General features: G+C 43.8%; 1 protein-coding gene across 3 annotated transcripts in view; it reads right to left on the bottom strand.

Moving 5' to 3' along the window:
• Positions 1-5,397: 5,397 nt before the first annotated feature.
• Positions 5,398-17,842, bottom strand: part of LOC129867207 (low-density lipoprotein receptor-related protein 5-like) — a 95,952-nt gene continuing 83,507 nt past the window's right edge. For all 3 annotated transcript variants that reach the window (XM_055940457.1, XM_055940458.1, XM_055940459.1), the window contains 13 exons: positions 17,618-17,802; positions 17,061-17,384; positions 16,238-16,434; positions 15,739-15,953; positions 14,004-14,194; positions 12,286-12,495; positions 11,990-12,115; positions 11,644-11,880; positions 8,341-8,451; positions 7,912-8,154; positions 7,622-7,764; positions 7,324-7,421; positions 5,398-7,195 (listed from right to left, as the gene is read on the bottom strand). In XM_055940457.1, the coding sequence (XP_055796432.1) occupies positions 6,934-7,195; positions 7,324-7,421; positions 7,622-7,764; positions 7,912-8,154; positions 8,341-8,451; positions 11,644-11,880; positions 11,990-12,115; positions 12,286-12,495; positions 14,004-14,194; positions 15,739-15,953; positions 16,238-16,434; positions 17,061-17,384; positions 17,618-17,802 (2,542 nt within the window). In that variant the 3' untranslated portion in view covers positions 5,398-6,933. The remainder of the gene's footprint in view (positions 7,196-7,323; positions 7,422-7,621; positions 7,765-7,911; positions 8,155-8,340; positions 8,452-11,643; positions 11,881-11,989; positions 12,116-12,285; positions 12,496-14,003; positions 14,195-15,738; positions 15,954-16,237; positions 16,435-17,060; positions 17,385-17,617; positions 17,803-17,842) is intronic.

Below are 17,842 nucleotides of genomic sequence, written 5' to 3'. Positions count from 1 at the left end.
CAGGCCCCTGAACGATAACGAAGAGGTAGGTGAGAAGCCTGACTACTGAGACAGGGGTGAGAATGTGAATAAGCGTACTTCATGAGCTGTACCCGAAAAACAACTGGCATTTGGAAAGTTTGAGGTGAGGGAGAAAGTGTGGTGGAACAAGTATTGTTAGCATTGTTAAGTATCTTGCTAGTTGGATCGAATTATCCGTTAGCTAGCCAGAGAAATGTTAAGCAACATTAGAACATTAGCTGGCTAATAAAGTCAGACAGCACAACATCAGATGAGCTAACGTTAGTAACCTAACCAATTCGCTATGTATTAACGTTAACTGGTATACGACTCCTTGCCGTTCTTCAAGTTATAATGCCTTAGCTGCTTACTGGACCCTGGCAATCTGTTTGAAATGTTAACTGACAAACTAGCTAACAAACTAACTACTATCTGTGAACTAATGTTTTCCCTCTGCGGTATGTGGTTAATTCAGAATGAGAGAATTATGTGAAAATGAGGCGGCGTTTGTTAAACAAGTGGATTCAGGGTTCAAGTGTAGCTGGGCCTGGTTTAAAACCTGCATTTCCCCCTAGCAGGGATTTTTTCCCCCATGTTTCAGTGCAAAAAAAGTGTCACCTTTTTGGGCCCTCGCCAGTTTGCATCCCTGGGACTGCCTCCCGGGCGTGAGACCGGTACCCCGCTTTGGCCGACGGCAAAGTCGCATTAAAACAAAAGTGGTGTAGGTTAGCTTGGAGTAATGAGTAGGATTCGGTTTTCACATGGAAAAGTGCTAGCTATTAATAACATGTTTTTATCTGCCTTCCCAATGAAAATAGTCAGACATTTTTAACATATATTTTAAGGAAAATATATTTTATGTTTCTGAACTATGCACCATGATGCCTTTAGGGGGGTCAATTGGGCATGGTAGCTACTAGCTCAACCAATTAAAAAAATAGGCTACTAAAATAGTTTCATTCCAATTAAAAGGCAAATGCAGTTTAGGTTTAATTAAGGCTGACTTCAGGACCATGCGGACGCCTGAAATCCCACCGAAGAAGAAGATGTGGACGCCTGGGAGCAGGAGGGAAGGCTGTTTGTGTGGCTGGTTGGCTTTATGGAGAGCAGAGATATGTATATAACGATTAGACGCTCGTTTCCGCCTTAACAATGGGAGTTGTCCCAAAGGCGGGAATGCAGGTAACAAGTTTAGGTTCAAATTAAGGACATAGAAACGCATTGGTCTTATTTGGACCGAGTTTGGCGAGAGTGAAACCTCCTCTGTGGAGTGCGCATCAACGCAGCTGCAGGGAATAACGGGACTTCTTTTCAACACATTGCAGAGGTAAAGATGGTAGATGGATTTGTTTAGGTAACTGATCTACAACGTTACATTAAACTAAACTATAGTTTAGCACGCCCCTATGTTAGAACATTCTTCGAACACACAGTAGGCCTTGCTTTGAGTGGGACACACACACACAATTTTATAAGTTGCAGGATTTCTTGCTTATAAGTGTCTTCTGTGAGTATGGTCTGTGATTCACTCAAGCATAAGATTGTCACTCAGCGTTATGAATTGATGACATAAAGGATACTTAGACTCCTTGCTCCGGCCAAATGCTACTACATGCCCACAGACACTAGTTTCTTCTCTGGCAGTGAGTCTGGATCTGAGTAACTCCCCAACCCGTCACTGAATGTGAACACATTCAGGGGTTCTGATTGGTCCAGAAACCGATGGGTTGGGCCAGAGCTAGACCACGTGGGTAAAGAGTAGAGGTCGACCGATTAATCGGCAGGGCCGATTTCACATTTTCATAACAATCGGTAATTGGCATTTTTGGATGCCGATTATGGCCGATTACATTGCACTCCACGAGGAGACTGCCTGGCAGGCTGACCACCTGTTACCCGAGTGCAGCAAGGAGCCAAGGTAAGTTGCTAGCTAGCATTAAACTTATCTTATTAAAAATCAATCAATCTTAACATAATCACTAGTTAACTACACATGGTTGATGATATTACTAGTTTAACTAGCTTGTCCTGCGTTGCAAATAATCAATGCGGTGGCTGTTAATTTATCATCGAATCACAGCCTACTTTGCCAAACGGGTGATGATTTAACAAGCGCATTCGCGAAAAAAGCACTGTCGTTGCACCAATGTGTACCTAACCATAAACATCAATGCCCTTTCTTAAAAAAAATACACAAGTATATATTTTTTTTAAACCTGCATATTTAGTTAAAAGAAATTCATGTTAGCGGGCAATATTAACTAGGGAAATTGTGTCACTTCTCTTGCGTTTTGTGCAAGCAGAGGCAGGGTATATGCAGCAGTTTTGGCCGCCTGGCTCCTTGCGAACTGTGTGAAGACCATTTCTTTCTAACAAAGACGGTAATTAATTTGCCAGAATTGTACATAATTATGACATCACATTGCACAACCTTCAATGCAACAGCAATATGTAGACTTAGGGATGCCACCCAAATATGGAACGGTTCTGTATTTCACTGAAAAAATAAACGTTTTGTTTTTGAAATGCTAGTTTCCAGATTTGACCATATTAATGACCTAAGGCTTGTATTTCTGTGTGTTTATTAGTTTTATTTTATTTTTATTTCACCTTTATTTAACCAGGTAGGCTAGTTGAGAACAAGTTCTCATTTGCAACTGCGACCTGGCCAAGATAAAGCATAGCAGTGTGAACAGACAACAACACAGAGTTACACATGGAGTAAACAATAAACAAGTCAATAACATGGTAGAAAAAAAGATAATCTATATACAATGTGTGCAAAAGGCATGAGGTAGGCAATAAATCGAATAATTACAAATTAGCAGATTAACACTGGAGTGATAAATCATCAGATGATCATGTGCAAGAAGAGATACTGGTGTGCAAAAGAGCAGAAAAGTAAATAAATAAAAGCAGTATGGGGGTGAGGTAGGTAAATTGGGTGGGTAGTTTACAGATGGACTATGTACAGCTGCAGCGATCGGTTAGCTGCTCGGATAGCAGATTTTTAAAGTTGTTGAGGGAGATAAAAGTCTCCAACTTCAGAGATTTTTGCAATTCGTTCCAGTCGCAGGCAGCAGAGAACTGGAAGGAAAGGCGTCCAAATGAGGTTTTGGCTTTAGGGATGATCAGTGAGATACACCTGCTGGAGCGCGTGCTACGGGTGGGTGTAGCCATCGTGAACTGAGATAAGGCGGCACTTTACCTAGCATAGCCTTGTAGATGACCTGGAGCCAGTGGGTCTGACAACGAACATGTAGCGAGGGCCAGCCGACTAGGGCATACAGGTCGCAGTGGTGGGTCGTATAAGGTGCTTTAGTAACAAAACGGTTGGCACTGTGATAAACTGCATCCAGTTTGCTGAGTAGAGTATTGGAAGCTATTTTGTAGATGACATCGCCGAAGTCGAGGATCGGTAGGATGGTCAGTTTTACTAGGGTAAGTTTGGCGGCGTGAGTGAAGGAGGCTTTGTTCCGGAATAGAAAGCCGACTCTAGATTTGATTTTGGATTGGAGATGTTTGATATGAGTCTGGAAGGAGAGTTTGCAGTCTAGCCAGACACCTAGGTACTTATAGATGTCCACATATTCTAGGTCGGAACCGTCCAGGGTGGTGATGCTAGTCGGGCGTGCGGGTGCAGGCAGCGAACGGTTGAAAAGCATGCATTTGGTTTTACTAGCGTTTAAGAGCAGTTGGAGGCCACGGAAGGAGTGTTGTATGGCATTGAAGCTCGTTTGGAGGTTAGATAGCACAGTGTTCAGGGAAGGGCCGGAAGTATACAGAATGGTGTCGTCTGCGTAGAGGTGGATCAGGGAATCGCCCGCAGCAAGAGCAACATCATTGATGTATACAGAGAAAAGAGTCGGCCCGAGAATTGAACCCTGTGGTACCCCCATAGAGACTGCCAGAGGACCGGACAACATGCCCTCCGATTTGACACACTGAACTCTGTCTGCAAAGTAGTTGGTGAACCAGGCAAGGCAGTCATTAGAAAAACCGAGGCTATTGAGTCTGCCGATAAGAATATGGTGATTGACAGAGTCGAAAGCCTTGGCCAGGTCGATGAAGACGGCTGCACAGTAATGTCTTTTATCGATGTCGGTTATGATATCGTTTAGTACCTTGAGCGTGGCTGAGGTGCACCCGTGACCGGCTCGGAAACCGGATTGCACAGCGGAGAAGGTACGGTGGGATTCGAGATGGTCAGTGATCTGTTTGTTGACTTGGCTTTCGAAGACCTTAGCTAGGCAGGGCAGGATGGATATAGGTCTTAATTATATTATAATTAAGTCTATGATTTGACTGAGCGGTGGTAGGCAGCATCAGTCTCGTAAGCATTCATTCAAACAGCACTTTCCTGCGTTTCCCCAGCATCTATTCGCAATGCTTGAAGCACAGTGCTGTTTATGACTTCAAGCCTATCAACTCCTGAGATTAGGCTGGCAATACTATAGTGCCTACTAGAACTTGAGTAACTTCACCTGAAGAGTATAGCGGTCCTCTAAACTGCTCTCCATTCACTGTTAGTAATCTCTAATGTCTCTAATCTCTAGTACATTTCTGCAATGTACACCAAAATAGGAACGTCAGAGACATTGAATAGCTATGTTTCCTCATACATAGTTTCCTTTGCAACTCTCATGCCTTGGGTATGTAAAACCAAAGTTTCAAGGAGTTTTCCATGTCCAGTCTGTAATCCTTCCTAATAGGGGTCACAGTGACAGCAGCTTTTACACAGGTTGTTATTGTTTGGGGTTGACATACCACACTAGCTCAGCATTAGTGGAACACATATTTATATATCTTCTTATTTGAACTGCAGACTGATGTGCTATGCTGGAGAAGTTTATAAGCAGCAGCAATTGCTCTAGGGATGTCTTTAGGACAGCCCATACAACACACCTGCTGCCTTCAGTCCTCACTTAAAATATTCTGGGCTTAACTAGACTTTACTTGGCTAGATTGATATGATTTTTTGACATGGATGCCCACTTGTAAAAAAAAAAAGAGACCTGAAAAATAGATAAGGATGACGTTCCTTATTCCAACTTTTCTACACGTGGTGGCAGCATTTAGCTATGATTCACTCGCATAACCAGTATAGTTAATAGTATCGCAATAGAAAATGTGTGCCCTATTTATATCACCAAAAACGTTTTCCATGCAACAAATTAATATTACAAAATATACAGTACCAGTCAAAAGTTTGGACACCTACTCATTCAAGGGTTTTTATTTGTACTATTTTCTACATTGTACAATAATAGTTAAGACATTAAAACTAGGAAATAACACATGGAATCATGTAGTAACCAAAAAAGTGTTAAATCAAAATATTTTAGATTGTTCAAAGTAGCCACCCTTTGCCTTTGACAAAAATTAGGCACACAAGTATTCCTTAAAATAGAACCTTTATTATATAAAAATGCTTTTGATACAAAAATTGTCACAAGTGTAAATTACACAAGGCATTTAAACACAAAACACAGGTTTGTTTGGGGAGCATCTACATGCTGGCACAATGAAGTACAGCTGGAGTTGTCCCTATCCAGTAAGGACATGGCTTGAAATGGGCAGGACAGCAGGTTGTGTTGTGGAGGTCTGAGGAACCTGTACAACCTCTGCTAGAAGCCAGAGGTGTTCAACATACAGATGGAAGCCTGACACTTGATCATATGATTTAATTTCACTTGTCAGCACCATGGTTAATTGCCTATACAAAAATATACAAATGGCAGAGAAAAAGCTCAGAAAACAAGCACAAGAGGTATGAATTCAATATACATTTCCCTCTATGTAATTTTACATTCACTGTTCACATTTCTTAACTGGTTGGATAGTTCATTTAAGGAAGTGCTCAGTTTGACAATGTTGCCAATCTTCAAAGTAAGACAATATAATGGAGCCATGATTTTACAGGTGCATGATATTCACCACTGATGAAATTCAATCTATAGTTAAGTTGAAAGGTTTGTGACGATAGTGAGGGTTTCACTACAATTGAATCTACAAACATAGTTTAGAAAAGATGGAATAGCTTTTACTAAACTACAGACATTTGTCTCATTGACAAAAGCTGAAATAAAAACAGTATTATTGTTTCAATAAATGGGAATAGTCAGTCTAGTATGTCACATGGACATTGCATAAGAGATTCATAAGAGTTAAAAGGTTGTGCAAAACCTTGTCATTTCTGGTTGATAAATGCATCAACGATGAAACTGGTCTTATGAGTTATTCCATAAGCACTCCTTCAAAACAATTAACATGTATACATACTGTTCTACACAATTCTACACAAAAAAATAATAATGTTACTAATTGAAACAGTTAAAACAGCTTAATGATCTATTGTCAAATTGTAATTGTTTTGTTGGCTGTTCTCATAATTCAGAGTAAAGTATATATGTACAGTAGCAGCAAACACATTTTCGGTAGACTCAAACAAAGACATGCTCAGGACCATTTCAATTAATAAGAGCATTTCATGGCTGTTGTGAAACATTTATGTACAATTTTTTAAAATTATTTTGGTATTTTTAATGGTAATGTGGCTGGCCACATCACCAGTGTAACATTTGAATGGAATATTTTCTCAAACCAATATTGGTGACTTGTTCAAATTTCACTGTAAATTGGTACGTTTGAAGGAAGTTCTAAAGTACTTTGCTGAAAACTAAGAATTGTCAAAGGCCAATAGAATAGTCAAATTGAAAGTCTTCTAATTAGGAGGATACTCCATCTGAAACGAGGGTGGGAAACATGAAAAATAAAGACAAGTGATACAATTCACTGTACAACAACTTCACACTTGATCTGGCCCTATTCCATCCCCACTTTAACCCATGGCAATCAGTGGAAATGAATAAAATATAATTCTCATTTGTTTATATTTAAAATTATTTACAGACATGGCTATTTCTCTGGGTGTCATGAAGAGTCAGTGCATGGTGATGGGGGTGGGGGACAGAGGTGAAAGTAACTGCGCTCTGTGGATGGAGAAGGGGGGCAGCTCTCCTCTGCTGATAGGTACTGGCTCCGGGGAGTGGGGGGAGGAGGGTAGGGGTCAGAGTCTGAGTTTAGGTCCATGTAGTACTTGTTGCTCTTCCAACGACTTGTGGTGTAGTCGCTGTCACAGACGTCAGTGCTGCATGGGGTGGTGGGGGGTGCCACACCGCGCATTAGATAAGGCCTTTCGGGAGCAAGCATGGAGGAGAGAAAATACTTTTTATTTCACAACAGCAAAGAGGTGCCAATTTACATCAAGCTGACTGTTGCATAATATAAAGAGAAACTGATCAAGTGTGCCTTATCTCTTACCTGTAAGACCTGGTGGTGGAGGGACTGTTAGAGGAGTAGAAGATCTCTGCATTATACAGGGAGCGATCCGTGGCTGGAGAGGGAGGTGGGTTGAGCATCTGCAAATACAGAAAATAAAATACAAACCCTTACCCATTAAATTACAAACTTAAGTTTTGAGATCATCCAGTGTCCAGTAAAGTTCAAACATGTACATTCCCCCCAGTTTAGAAATAATGTATGAGAGACACCGTGGAGAGGACAGGTGTTGAGTTCCTACGTGTAGGTCAAAGAGAGGGCAGAGAAGTTGGGTACATACCTGTGGATAAAAGGCTCCCTTAGTGCTGGAGGAGCTGCTTGAGGAGGCCCCTGTCACATGGTTCCTGTCATAGAGTGGTGCCCCACTACAGCTGCTCCCCATCAGACTGACAGAACTCATCATAGACTTCCCACACGAGATACCTAAGAAACAACAAAACACAGTCAAATACAGTGAGTGCAACTACCTGCTTCAGCATGTAAATACTATCCTTTTACAGTACAGGCCATATCTATACACGCATCCATTTGATCTGCAGTTTTCAGTGTTGTGTAATAGCCAACCTTTACCTGAGAAGGTTCCGTGCTGTGAGCTGCTGGGGGCGATGAAGTTGAGGGGTACGTGTGAGGTGCCACTGATGTAATCATGGGGGAAGGCTCCGTTGGGACCTTTGTAACGGCGGCACACCACCCGCTGGCACACAAAGTACATCCCTCCCATCACAAACACTGACAGGATGATGCCAATGACTGGGCCGATGGTGCTGGTGTGAGATGGTGATTGAACGTCACTTGACGGGGGAGTGAGGAATTCTACAAGACGGGCAAAGACATTACAACCGGTTTAACGGACTGCTGCCAAGTATGAGTAGTCAGTTAAATCAATGTGGTATTATAGATGGATTGACTGGTTTCTCCTTACTGGAAAATAAACGACACAATAGTGTAAATTCCGAACTCCCTTGATTTTCTCAAGTGACTGAGTGAAGTTAAACACACCACAGAAGAGCTCGTCAGAGTTGTCAGCACAGTCATTGTAGGAGTCACACTGCTGTTTCTTCAGGATGCACTGCTTGTTGTTGCAGCGGAACTGGTTGGGCAGGCATATGGCTGAGGGGAGGAGAGCAGAGCAAAGTCCATGTTAAAGACTTGGCATATCATCAAATCAATACAAACAACAAGGCTGCTGGTGGTGGTGATAGTACAATCTCCCAGTATTAAAGGTCAACTGCCCTTTAGGCCGTTTAAATTCAGAGAAGTTGATTCTATGAAGCAGAAACATTTATTCTAGTGTAAAAATTAAGCACAAAGTGTAAATAGCATCATTTGTCAGTCCGTCTTGTCCAAAACTGAGTTTTGTAAGTGAGTTCGTCACGACTTACTGGAGGGTTGGGTATGATTACGATCGTGCCCACTAACACGAGAAGCAGCTGTGCACTCTCCAACCATAGCAGCCAGAACTTCCAGACAGCGAGACAGACCTGCCCATTACACAGCGCCTCTGACTTGTTTACATAAGACAACACGTTGCCAATGTTATGTTGAAATAACCCTTGGCCCTAAGCCCTTTATGGAGTGGCCACATGCTGATGTGTTTGACAGTGTCAATCACTAACGCAGGCCACCTTTTGGGGCAAAATGAGAATTAAGACAATCAAAGCGCATTTGTATCCCAACTGCAACTTGTCAAAATTCCAAAACCCACTCACTAGTTTTCCATACAAATATTTTAACTTGAGAAACACTGGACCAAACACCTTAGCTAGATGTAAAATTGCGTGACTAAGCTAAAATGTCTAAATTAATTACAGATTTCTTGATTTCTCTTAGATTAATTCATCTTATTTTGAGGAAGTGGCTGTTGTTGCTACGGTGACTCAGGAGGGACAAACTGTACCTGCAAGGGTACGATATGGGAACATAACACGCCCACATCCAAGATAACTCATTTGGCTTTAGTCATGGCCGCTAGCATTTCTTAATGAGCAATCTTCAAAACTAGGTCATCGCCCTTTAATCCCAACGACATTGGTGTATGTTTACTGAACTGGAAGTGTTTTTATTTATTTTATTCCACCTTTATTTAACCAGGTAGGCCAGTTGAGAACAAGTTCTCATTTACAACTGCGACATGGCCTACAACTGCGACAAGAACAACAACAGAGTTACACATGGGATAAACAAACGTACAGTCAATAACACAATAGAAAAATCTGTATACAGTGTGTGCAAATGAAGGAGGTAAGACAATAAATAGGCCAGTGGTGAAGTAATTACAATTTAGCAATTAACACTGGAGTGATATGTGCAGATGAGGATGTGCAAGTAGAAATACTGGTGTGCAAAAGAGCAGAAAAACACATATTGGATGAGGTAGCACCCATGACCAGCTCTGAAACCAGATTGCATAGCGGAGAAGGTGCAGTGGGATTCGAAATGGTCGGTGATCTGTTTGTTCACTTGGCTTTAGAAAGGCAGGGCAAGATGGATATAGGTCGAATCTAAGACGATACGAAAGATAGGTTGAACAGACTAGTAATAGGGGCTGCAACAATGGCAGCAGATAATTTTTTAGAAGAGAGGGTCCAGATTGTTTAGCCCAGCTGATTTGTATGGGTCCAGATTTTGCAGCTCTTTCAAAACATTTGGTTGAAGTGGCTGGGGGGGCTTGGGCCAGTTGCTGTTGCGTTCATTTATTTTCAGACCCGGGGGGTGCAAAGCTGTTGGCTGGGGTAGCCAGGTGGAAAGCATGGCCAGCCGTAGAGAAATGCCTCTTGAAATTCTCGATTACCATGGATCCATCAGTGGTGAAAAGTGTTTCCTAGTCTCAGTGCAGTGGGCAGCTAGGAGGAGGTACTCTTATTCTCCATGGACTTTAGTGTCCCAAAACTTTTTGGAATTAGCGCTGCAGGATGCAAATGTCTGTTTGAAAAGGCTATAAGAACAGGTCATCTTGTGGTTTGGGAACAGAGAATAAAAGGAGCAGATTTCTGGGCGTGGTAGGGTAGATTCAGGGCATAGTGTACAGACGGGTATGGTAGGGTGCGAGTACAGTGGGGGTAAACCTAGGCATTGAGTGATGATGAGAGGTTTTGTCTCTGGGGGCGCCAGTTAAGCTAGGTGCGGTCTCCGCATGTGTGGGGGGTGGTACAAGGGGGTTATCTGAGGCATGTTGAGCAGGACTAGGGGCTCCGCAGTAAAATAAAACAATGAGAGCTACCCTAAACAGTATACAAGGCATATTGACATTAGAGAAAGGCATAAAGCAATCACAGGTGTTGATTGGGAGAGCTAAGGCAACAACGTGTGAGACAACGGGTAAACAGCTAGGACAACAACAACGGGTAAATGGCGATGAATGGGCAGAGAGGATCAGTTAGCTAGACACAGGGCCTGAGTTCGAGGCTGGGGCCGACAGATAAACAAAATGAAGTACTGTGTTAATGAACAGTCCAGCAGGCATCAGCTGTGTAGCCGAGTGATCATAGGTTCCAATGAGCAGCAATAGATGAAACAGGGAGCCGTTCGGTTGTCGATTACTATGCTAGGCGAGCGGGAGACATGGCGTTCAGGAAGCTAGCGGGCCGGGGGCTAGCAGATGGATCATCACCAACATCCACGGGTGAGAGCACATCGGCTGATTTACATCAGCAGACCAGTGGTGAAATATTGGTGGGACTCAGTGTCGACAAAGGGTCCTTGCCAATTGGCAAGAGAGGTATTGTAGTTGGTGTACTTCGTTTGCTAGCCGGGAGATGGGCCTAGCTCGAGGCTAACTGGTGCATGCTTCTGGACAAGGGTGTTAGCTACAATAGCCACTCAGTAGCAACTAGCTAGCTGCAAAGATCCGGTGTAATGGTCCAGAGCTTGCGGCAGGAATCCGGTGATGTAGTGGGAAAAAAAGAAGTCTGATATGCTCAGGGCTGATATTGCGCTGTGCAGACTGGCAGGTATTATCCGGGCTAAAGCGTCTGGAATCCGGGCTAAAGCGTCTGGAGTCCGAGCTAAAGGGAAAGACTGCTAGCAGTGGCTAACAATGACTAAATAGCTAGTAGCTAATTAGCTGGCTAGCTGCTGATGGAGATTCCAGTTATAAGATCTAAAAAAAATAGCAGATACGTACCACATTGGGTGAGGCGGGTTGCAGGAAGGTATATTTAATTCAAAAATGGAAAAAGAGTGAAATGTATACAAAAAAATAAAAAATGACTATTTACATAGGACTAAAACGTCTTACTGCTGCGCCACCTTGGAAGTATGTATGTGTCAATATTGTGCATAAAGTCAGTTGAGTGAACGTACTGTCACAGTCCTGTTCATCGGAGTTGTCTGCGCAGTCTGGCTCTCCGTTGCAGCGTAGCTGAGCATCCACACACTGGCCCTTGTCACACTGGAACTGGATTGCCGAGCACACGGGGCAGTTCTCCTCGTCACTGTTGTCATCACACTCAGCGACGCCGTCACAGCGCCATGCCATGGGGATGCAGTCAATGTCGCCCGTGGCACAGGTGAACTGCTCTGTGGAACAGGTGGGTGGGTCTGAAGTGGGAGGGGGGAGGAGTTTAGATTCAGAGCCAATGCCTGGTGTTTTACTTGACTTATTGTGTATCGCACATTGTTATTGAATGTGTTACAGCAGCAGCTGTACCTCCACAGATGAGTAGGTTGGGCAGCAGGACCAGGTGCATGGGACAGGAGCAGCGAGGTGTCCCGTCTCCTTTGGCGATGCAGATGTGTGAGCAGCCTCCGTTGTCACGGGAACAGGGATGAGAAGCTGTGGAGGAGAGGAAGGACAAGACGTGGACATTGAGTTTTTGCCCCTGGAGAGTAACGGAACTCTGTTGTAGTAAAGCACTGCATCACACATTGATGTTTTCCAAAAGGATTTGTTATCAGCTGAGGCAATAGGAAGTGGCTAAACACAGGCTCCTCCAGGTGCCTTACCAAACTCTGTAGGGTCCATGTCTTCCACAGCGTGAATGCTGGTGAGGTAGGCAATGCGGCCCTGGATACGGGTCCTCTTCTCCCCAATCAGCTTGTCCACCCTCTCGATCATCTGCTGCTGTCTGTCGATCCAGTACAGATGCTCCCCCAGCACTGTCAGACCCATGGGCTGCAGGATGTTAGAATCCTGGAGGACGATTCGATTGGCTCCTGGGAGAAGGAAGAGGAATGACCTCCGAACAAGGGTAGTATACACCAAACAATAGATACCCTATCCTATATCTCACATCAAAGACAGTGTATCCTCCCAAATGAATTTATTTTCAGACCATTAGGTGTTCCTTCATAAGTTCTAAACTTTATCATAGAAAATATAGGTAATAACTTTAGACACCATCACTAAAACCAGTTTGACTAATATTCAATAACTGTTGCCAAACATGGTCTGCCAAAGTAAAGATACTCTCTTGTATAACTCTACAGTCGGTGCATAGATAGTCTGGATGCTGTCTTGTTCATATCTAGTCCAGACTTCAGAGGCAGGGGGATTTATTTAACACTAGAAAGGCCAAGGGGATCATTTTGAGCCAATATGAATTGAAATGGAAATTTCTCTGCCATTTTAAAGTCATGCCCCCCTCTGTTCTGGACTTCTCCTAAAATAAGTCTATTTAACACACATACAGTGTACAAAACATTAGGAACACCTTCCTAATATTGAGTTGCACCCCCTTTTGCTGGCCCATGTTGACTCCAATGCTTCCCACTGTTGTGTCAAGTTGGTTGGATGTTCTTTGGGTGGTGGACAATTCTAGATGCACACAGGAAACTGTTGAGCATGAAAAACCAGCCGCGTTGCAGTTCGACACTCAAACCGGTGCACCTATTACCATACTCCGTTCAAAAGGTACTTAAATCTTTTGTCTTGCCCATTCACCCGGTGAATGGCACACATACACAGTACATGTCTTAATTGTCTAAATTCTTCAACCGGTCTCCTCCCCTTCATCTACACTGATTTGAAGTGGATTTAACAAGTGACATCAATAAGGGATCATAGCTTTCACCTGGTCAGTCTGTCATGGCAAAAGAACGCGTTCCTGATGTTTTGAATTTTGATATCAAACAGAATTGTTATAAACAGTTGTTTTGCACGAAAAAGTGACTTTTTCATATCATCGTAGTGTCACAGGAAGGCAAGACTTGATTTCTATATAGTATCAGAAAAAGTAGATTCTGATGGTTTTTTAAAACACGTACCATTGCCAAATAACTCTAAAGACTGAAGAGATGAGCCCTATTTCAAAATATCACAATTCCATCCACTCCACAGCCTACAGTAACAAACTAATAAAAATGCTATTGTTTTCTTCATAAACACAACCAAAGTATTATTTTCCCGATAACATTCCAATTTCATGTATGCTTAGTCCAAATGACTCTTCATTGGCCCGAAGGGGGGTCCAAAGAGGTCAGGCTTTCAGACGTATTAAGGAAGATGGGTAGACTATTTTAGACCACAAACTGTGTTTGGATTCGAGGAACATTGTCATTTTCCATGGTACTGCTGTGTACTGCTGAGAATGAGAGATGTAAATAAATACTGTCAAAACTGATAAACCATAGCAACAACAGCTTTTCAGATGATCAGCAGTGTTTGAGTGCTGATGCTCTGGATCTAGAATGGCTGTCCACACTTCTTTAGCATTGATACTCACCAGTGAGGTCACTGCTCTCAATGCGTTTCAAGTCAGCGTCCACCCAGAAGAGTTTCCCCAGCTTGTTGTCCAGGGCCAGGGCTACAGGCCGGATCAGGCCCGTGGTGAACAAAGACTCCCTCTCCGTCCCATCCAGAGACGCTCCCTCGATCTTAGCAGAGCGATCCTGCATGGTCGTGAAATACATATACCTACAGGAGAGATGGAGGCAGTAAGAAAAAACAACACTGACAGACATTTGAACAGTTGCTGCCCAAACCTTAAACCACCAACTGTGTACAGGATTTTAGACATTAGTCAACATTGACAGATATATTAACACACTACAACATGGAAATCAGCCAGAGATCTACTGATAGATAAATAACAGTTGAGGTATGTGTTTTGATAGGTGGGCAGGGCAGCCTGTATTATACTGTGCTGGGTGTAGACAAGAGCGCAGGGCTGTTCAGTTGGCCCCCCTCTCAGAGCCTGGAGGAGTAGAGGCTATTATTGGGCTGTGTGGGCCTTTCCGGTTTGTTACTTCTATCAGCTTTGATAAGAACCTCCCTTAACACCTGTTTAGACAGAGAAGACTTGAAGGAAGAAACGCTTGTCTGTTTGTAATTTGGTTCTGCTTCTTCAGTTTGGTTCTGCCTCTTCAAGTCAAAAGGGATTTTTTTTTTATATCAGTCTGAGTGTAATCAGTTGAAGTGTAAATGTAGAAGCCGTCACTTCTCAAGGAAAAGTGGGAGAAAACAAATGAACCCTGACTGCTCTTCAACCTGCCTGTAACCTTTTGAGACTGTCTGTACTGAGCTCGGCCAAATATCTTCAATGTCTATCTAGTGCTTTCCAGGCCCATGGAGAGACAAGCAACTGAATGCAACTTTCAAATCGGATAAAAACAACTTCAAGATCATGTCAAATTGTCAAGCTGATTACTAACAATATTCAGTTTTAGATTTTTGGGATTAAACGTCTCATGTTGATTAGTTTACGCCGGGTCACTCCTATGAGAGAAGTCACCTCCGCCACATCCAAGTCAAACCATATAGGAGAGCCCCAAATAGAACGTAACATGGAGGACGGCCACATCAACAATGAGCATCACAATTACAGTGCAGCCTGCCAGGCCCTGACCTACGGCCCTGACCATACTACTGCACCACTGGAGAGGAGAAAGTAGTGCAGGCAGAACAGTAAACACAACCATCTGCTGCACACATGGCCTGACATTCTCAGCCTCATACTTACTTGGGGCTGTGGTTCCTTCCCTGCCCTATCGAAGGAAAATAAACACCGTTCCACAGAGTCTCCTATGTCAAATTGTCAACACCACATCACTAAACACCTGATCACCCACTAATTACTCTGCTGCTTGGAGGAGTGCCACACCCAGTCCCTGATCTGCCCGCCAGCCAACTGCTATATTTACACACATACAAGTGGCATCGCTCACTTGAAAATATTTCATAAGGGGACACTGAACTATTTTGGAAGTCCTGTATATTTTCAAAAGCTTTCAAGTGAGTGAGTTCCCTCAATTTTTCATTCCCAAGTCCACCACATTTGGGGTAGATTTGAAAACCGAGCCTGGGAGATTTGAAATAGAAATGTTGCCATCCCTAAATCCAGTTATTGAGTCAGTCTGCCTCTATCTGCATAAAAAACAGTTGCCTCGAGCTGCAACGGTATGAACCAGGCAGCACTTTGTTTTCCAGTCTACTCTTTGATACAACACTTCCCTCCTCACCCTTTTTCTGCGTTGACTACAATGGCTCTGGGTTTGTCATGTTCATCTCGCAGCACCACGCCCACGGCGTCTCCGTCCAGGCGCTGGAGGTTGATGGTATTGGTGGCCTCACAAGTCCAGTAGACAGTACGGCTGTAGGTGTCCAGGCTCAGGTCGTGGGGCTGTTTGTCAGGCTGCTGCAGGTGGGTGGAAGTGGTGGACACCACCACTGACGACTGGAAGAGGATGAAGGAGATAGATATTAAATCAGAGAAAGGGCCTATAATTGTAAAAGGTTTCACACTGTCGACAAAAGATATGCGAGTGTTCAAACAAATGTATTTGTGCATGATGGCTGTACTGACGTCAATTAAATTAAGTTCTATAACTCCCTCAACTTTATATGCATGTAAACTAGAATGTAATTGAAAAACATTAATATACACAATATACTATATGCATTTTAAGTGTGCATGTAAAATCAGGTAAATATATAGTTCTCTTTATTAGCATGACTCACTTGTGTGCCATCGTCGCGGGCCCTCCTGATGTTCTGCCGCCCGTCCACCCAGTAGACCAGGTGGTCTAGGGGGTCGTAGCTGATGGCCCGGACGTTGCGGAGGACGTGGATGGGAAGGATGATGTCGGGGCTCTGCTCACCCAGAACCATGCGGCTGATTGAGGCCTTCTGGCTGAACAGGAGGAAGCTAGAGGGGGCTGGAGGGGGGGAGGGGTCAGAGGTTAACAGGCCCAATCCAAACATTTGAATCTCCCCTTCTCGCTCACTCTCTGTCCCCTCCCTCTATATCTCTTCCTCCCTCTCTCCTTCCAACCTTTCCATGACTCAGGATGTTGTAATCAGCTTACTAGAATGCAGTAATCAGTGGTCCAGAGGCCAGGGAAGTATGCAGCAGTAAGAAAGAAAAAGACATGTAGAAACACAGGGCCTTCATCCCATGCCAAGACCAGAGGAATGCTCAGTCTGTGATATGTGCACAGCAACCTCGTTTCTAACACTTGTCCACATCAAGCCTCAGTGAAAGTCTGAGGTCAGCTCATGGTATGAGGTTTTGTATGGCCACGGGCTGTAGACACGCCTGGATTTGATTAAGACAATACATCCTTCTAGAGAAAATATGTTGTAAAATACACTGACTCACCTACTCTTAACGGAGAGATTCAATTTCCAACTTACAGTAAAATGTCCACAGGAGATTAGTGCATATGTCTCAAAACAGAATAAACTATGACTGTACCAACACACTAAATACAACACTGAACCAAACTAAAAACATGAACTCAACAACCCCGTCAATCCCGGCCCTGGTCGTTTCTCTACTCACAGCTGCAGTTCCTGCTGTTTGAGTCCAGGATGTAGTGGGACGCACAGCGGCACTGGGAGCCGGCGGGCGACGCCAGGCACAGGTGGGCACAGTTGCCGTTGTTCTGGGAGCAGTCATTGGCACCGTCCTGGCGAGAGGAGTGGAAGACCAAGATGTCCATGACGTACTCCAGGTGTCCCTGCACCATGGTGCGGTTCAGCCCAGAGCGCTTGTCGGCCCGCTCGATGCTGCGCAGGTTCCAGTCTGTCCAGTAGATGTAGTCCCGGTACTGGGTCAGACCGAACGGATGAGGGAGGTCGTCAGCCACTATCTCCCTCTGCAGACCTGGGCGAAACATGATTATTAATATATGGATTATTGAAGATCTGAGAATATTGATGTTAACCACAGCAATATGATATATTTGTACAGTAATATTGGGGGGGGGAAAGGAGAATGGACATGAATGAATATTGCTGTCAACCACAGCGATATTACAGAGTTTTATGCTCATCATGTATCATCAATCATAAACTACAGAGGGGTTGGAGAAGAGCTTGACTACTGTATGCATTTACCTTGCATGTTGGTTGACTCTATCATACAGGTGTCCAGGTCGGTCCAGTAGAGTCTCTGGTCGATGTAGTCGATGGTGAGGCCGTTGGCTCTGCCCACTTTGTCCACTAGGGTCATTATGTTGCTGCCGTCCATGTGGGCCCTGGCGATCCTGGGCTTGCCTCCCCACTCTGTCCAATACATGTAGCTGAGGAGACACACAGAGCTGCTTTTAACATAGTAGAACG

The sequence above is a fragment of the Salvelinus fontinalis genome, chromosome 12 (genome assembly GCF_029448725.1).
Source record: "Salvelinus fontinalis isolate EN_2023a chromosome 12, ASM2944872v1, whole genome shotgun sequence".
In the NCBI taxonomy this organism is placed as follows: domain Eukaryota; kingdom Metazoa; phylum Chordata; class Actinopteri; order Salmoniformes; family Salmonidae; genus Salvelinus; species Salvelinus fontinalis.
This window is presented reverse-complemented; position numbering and strand designations above follow the sequence as displayed.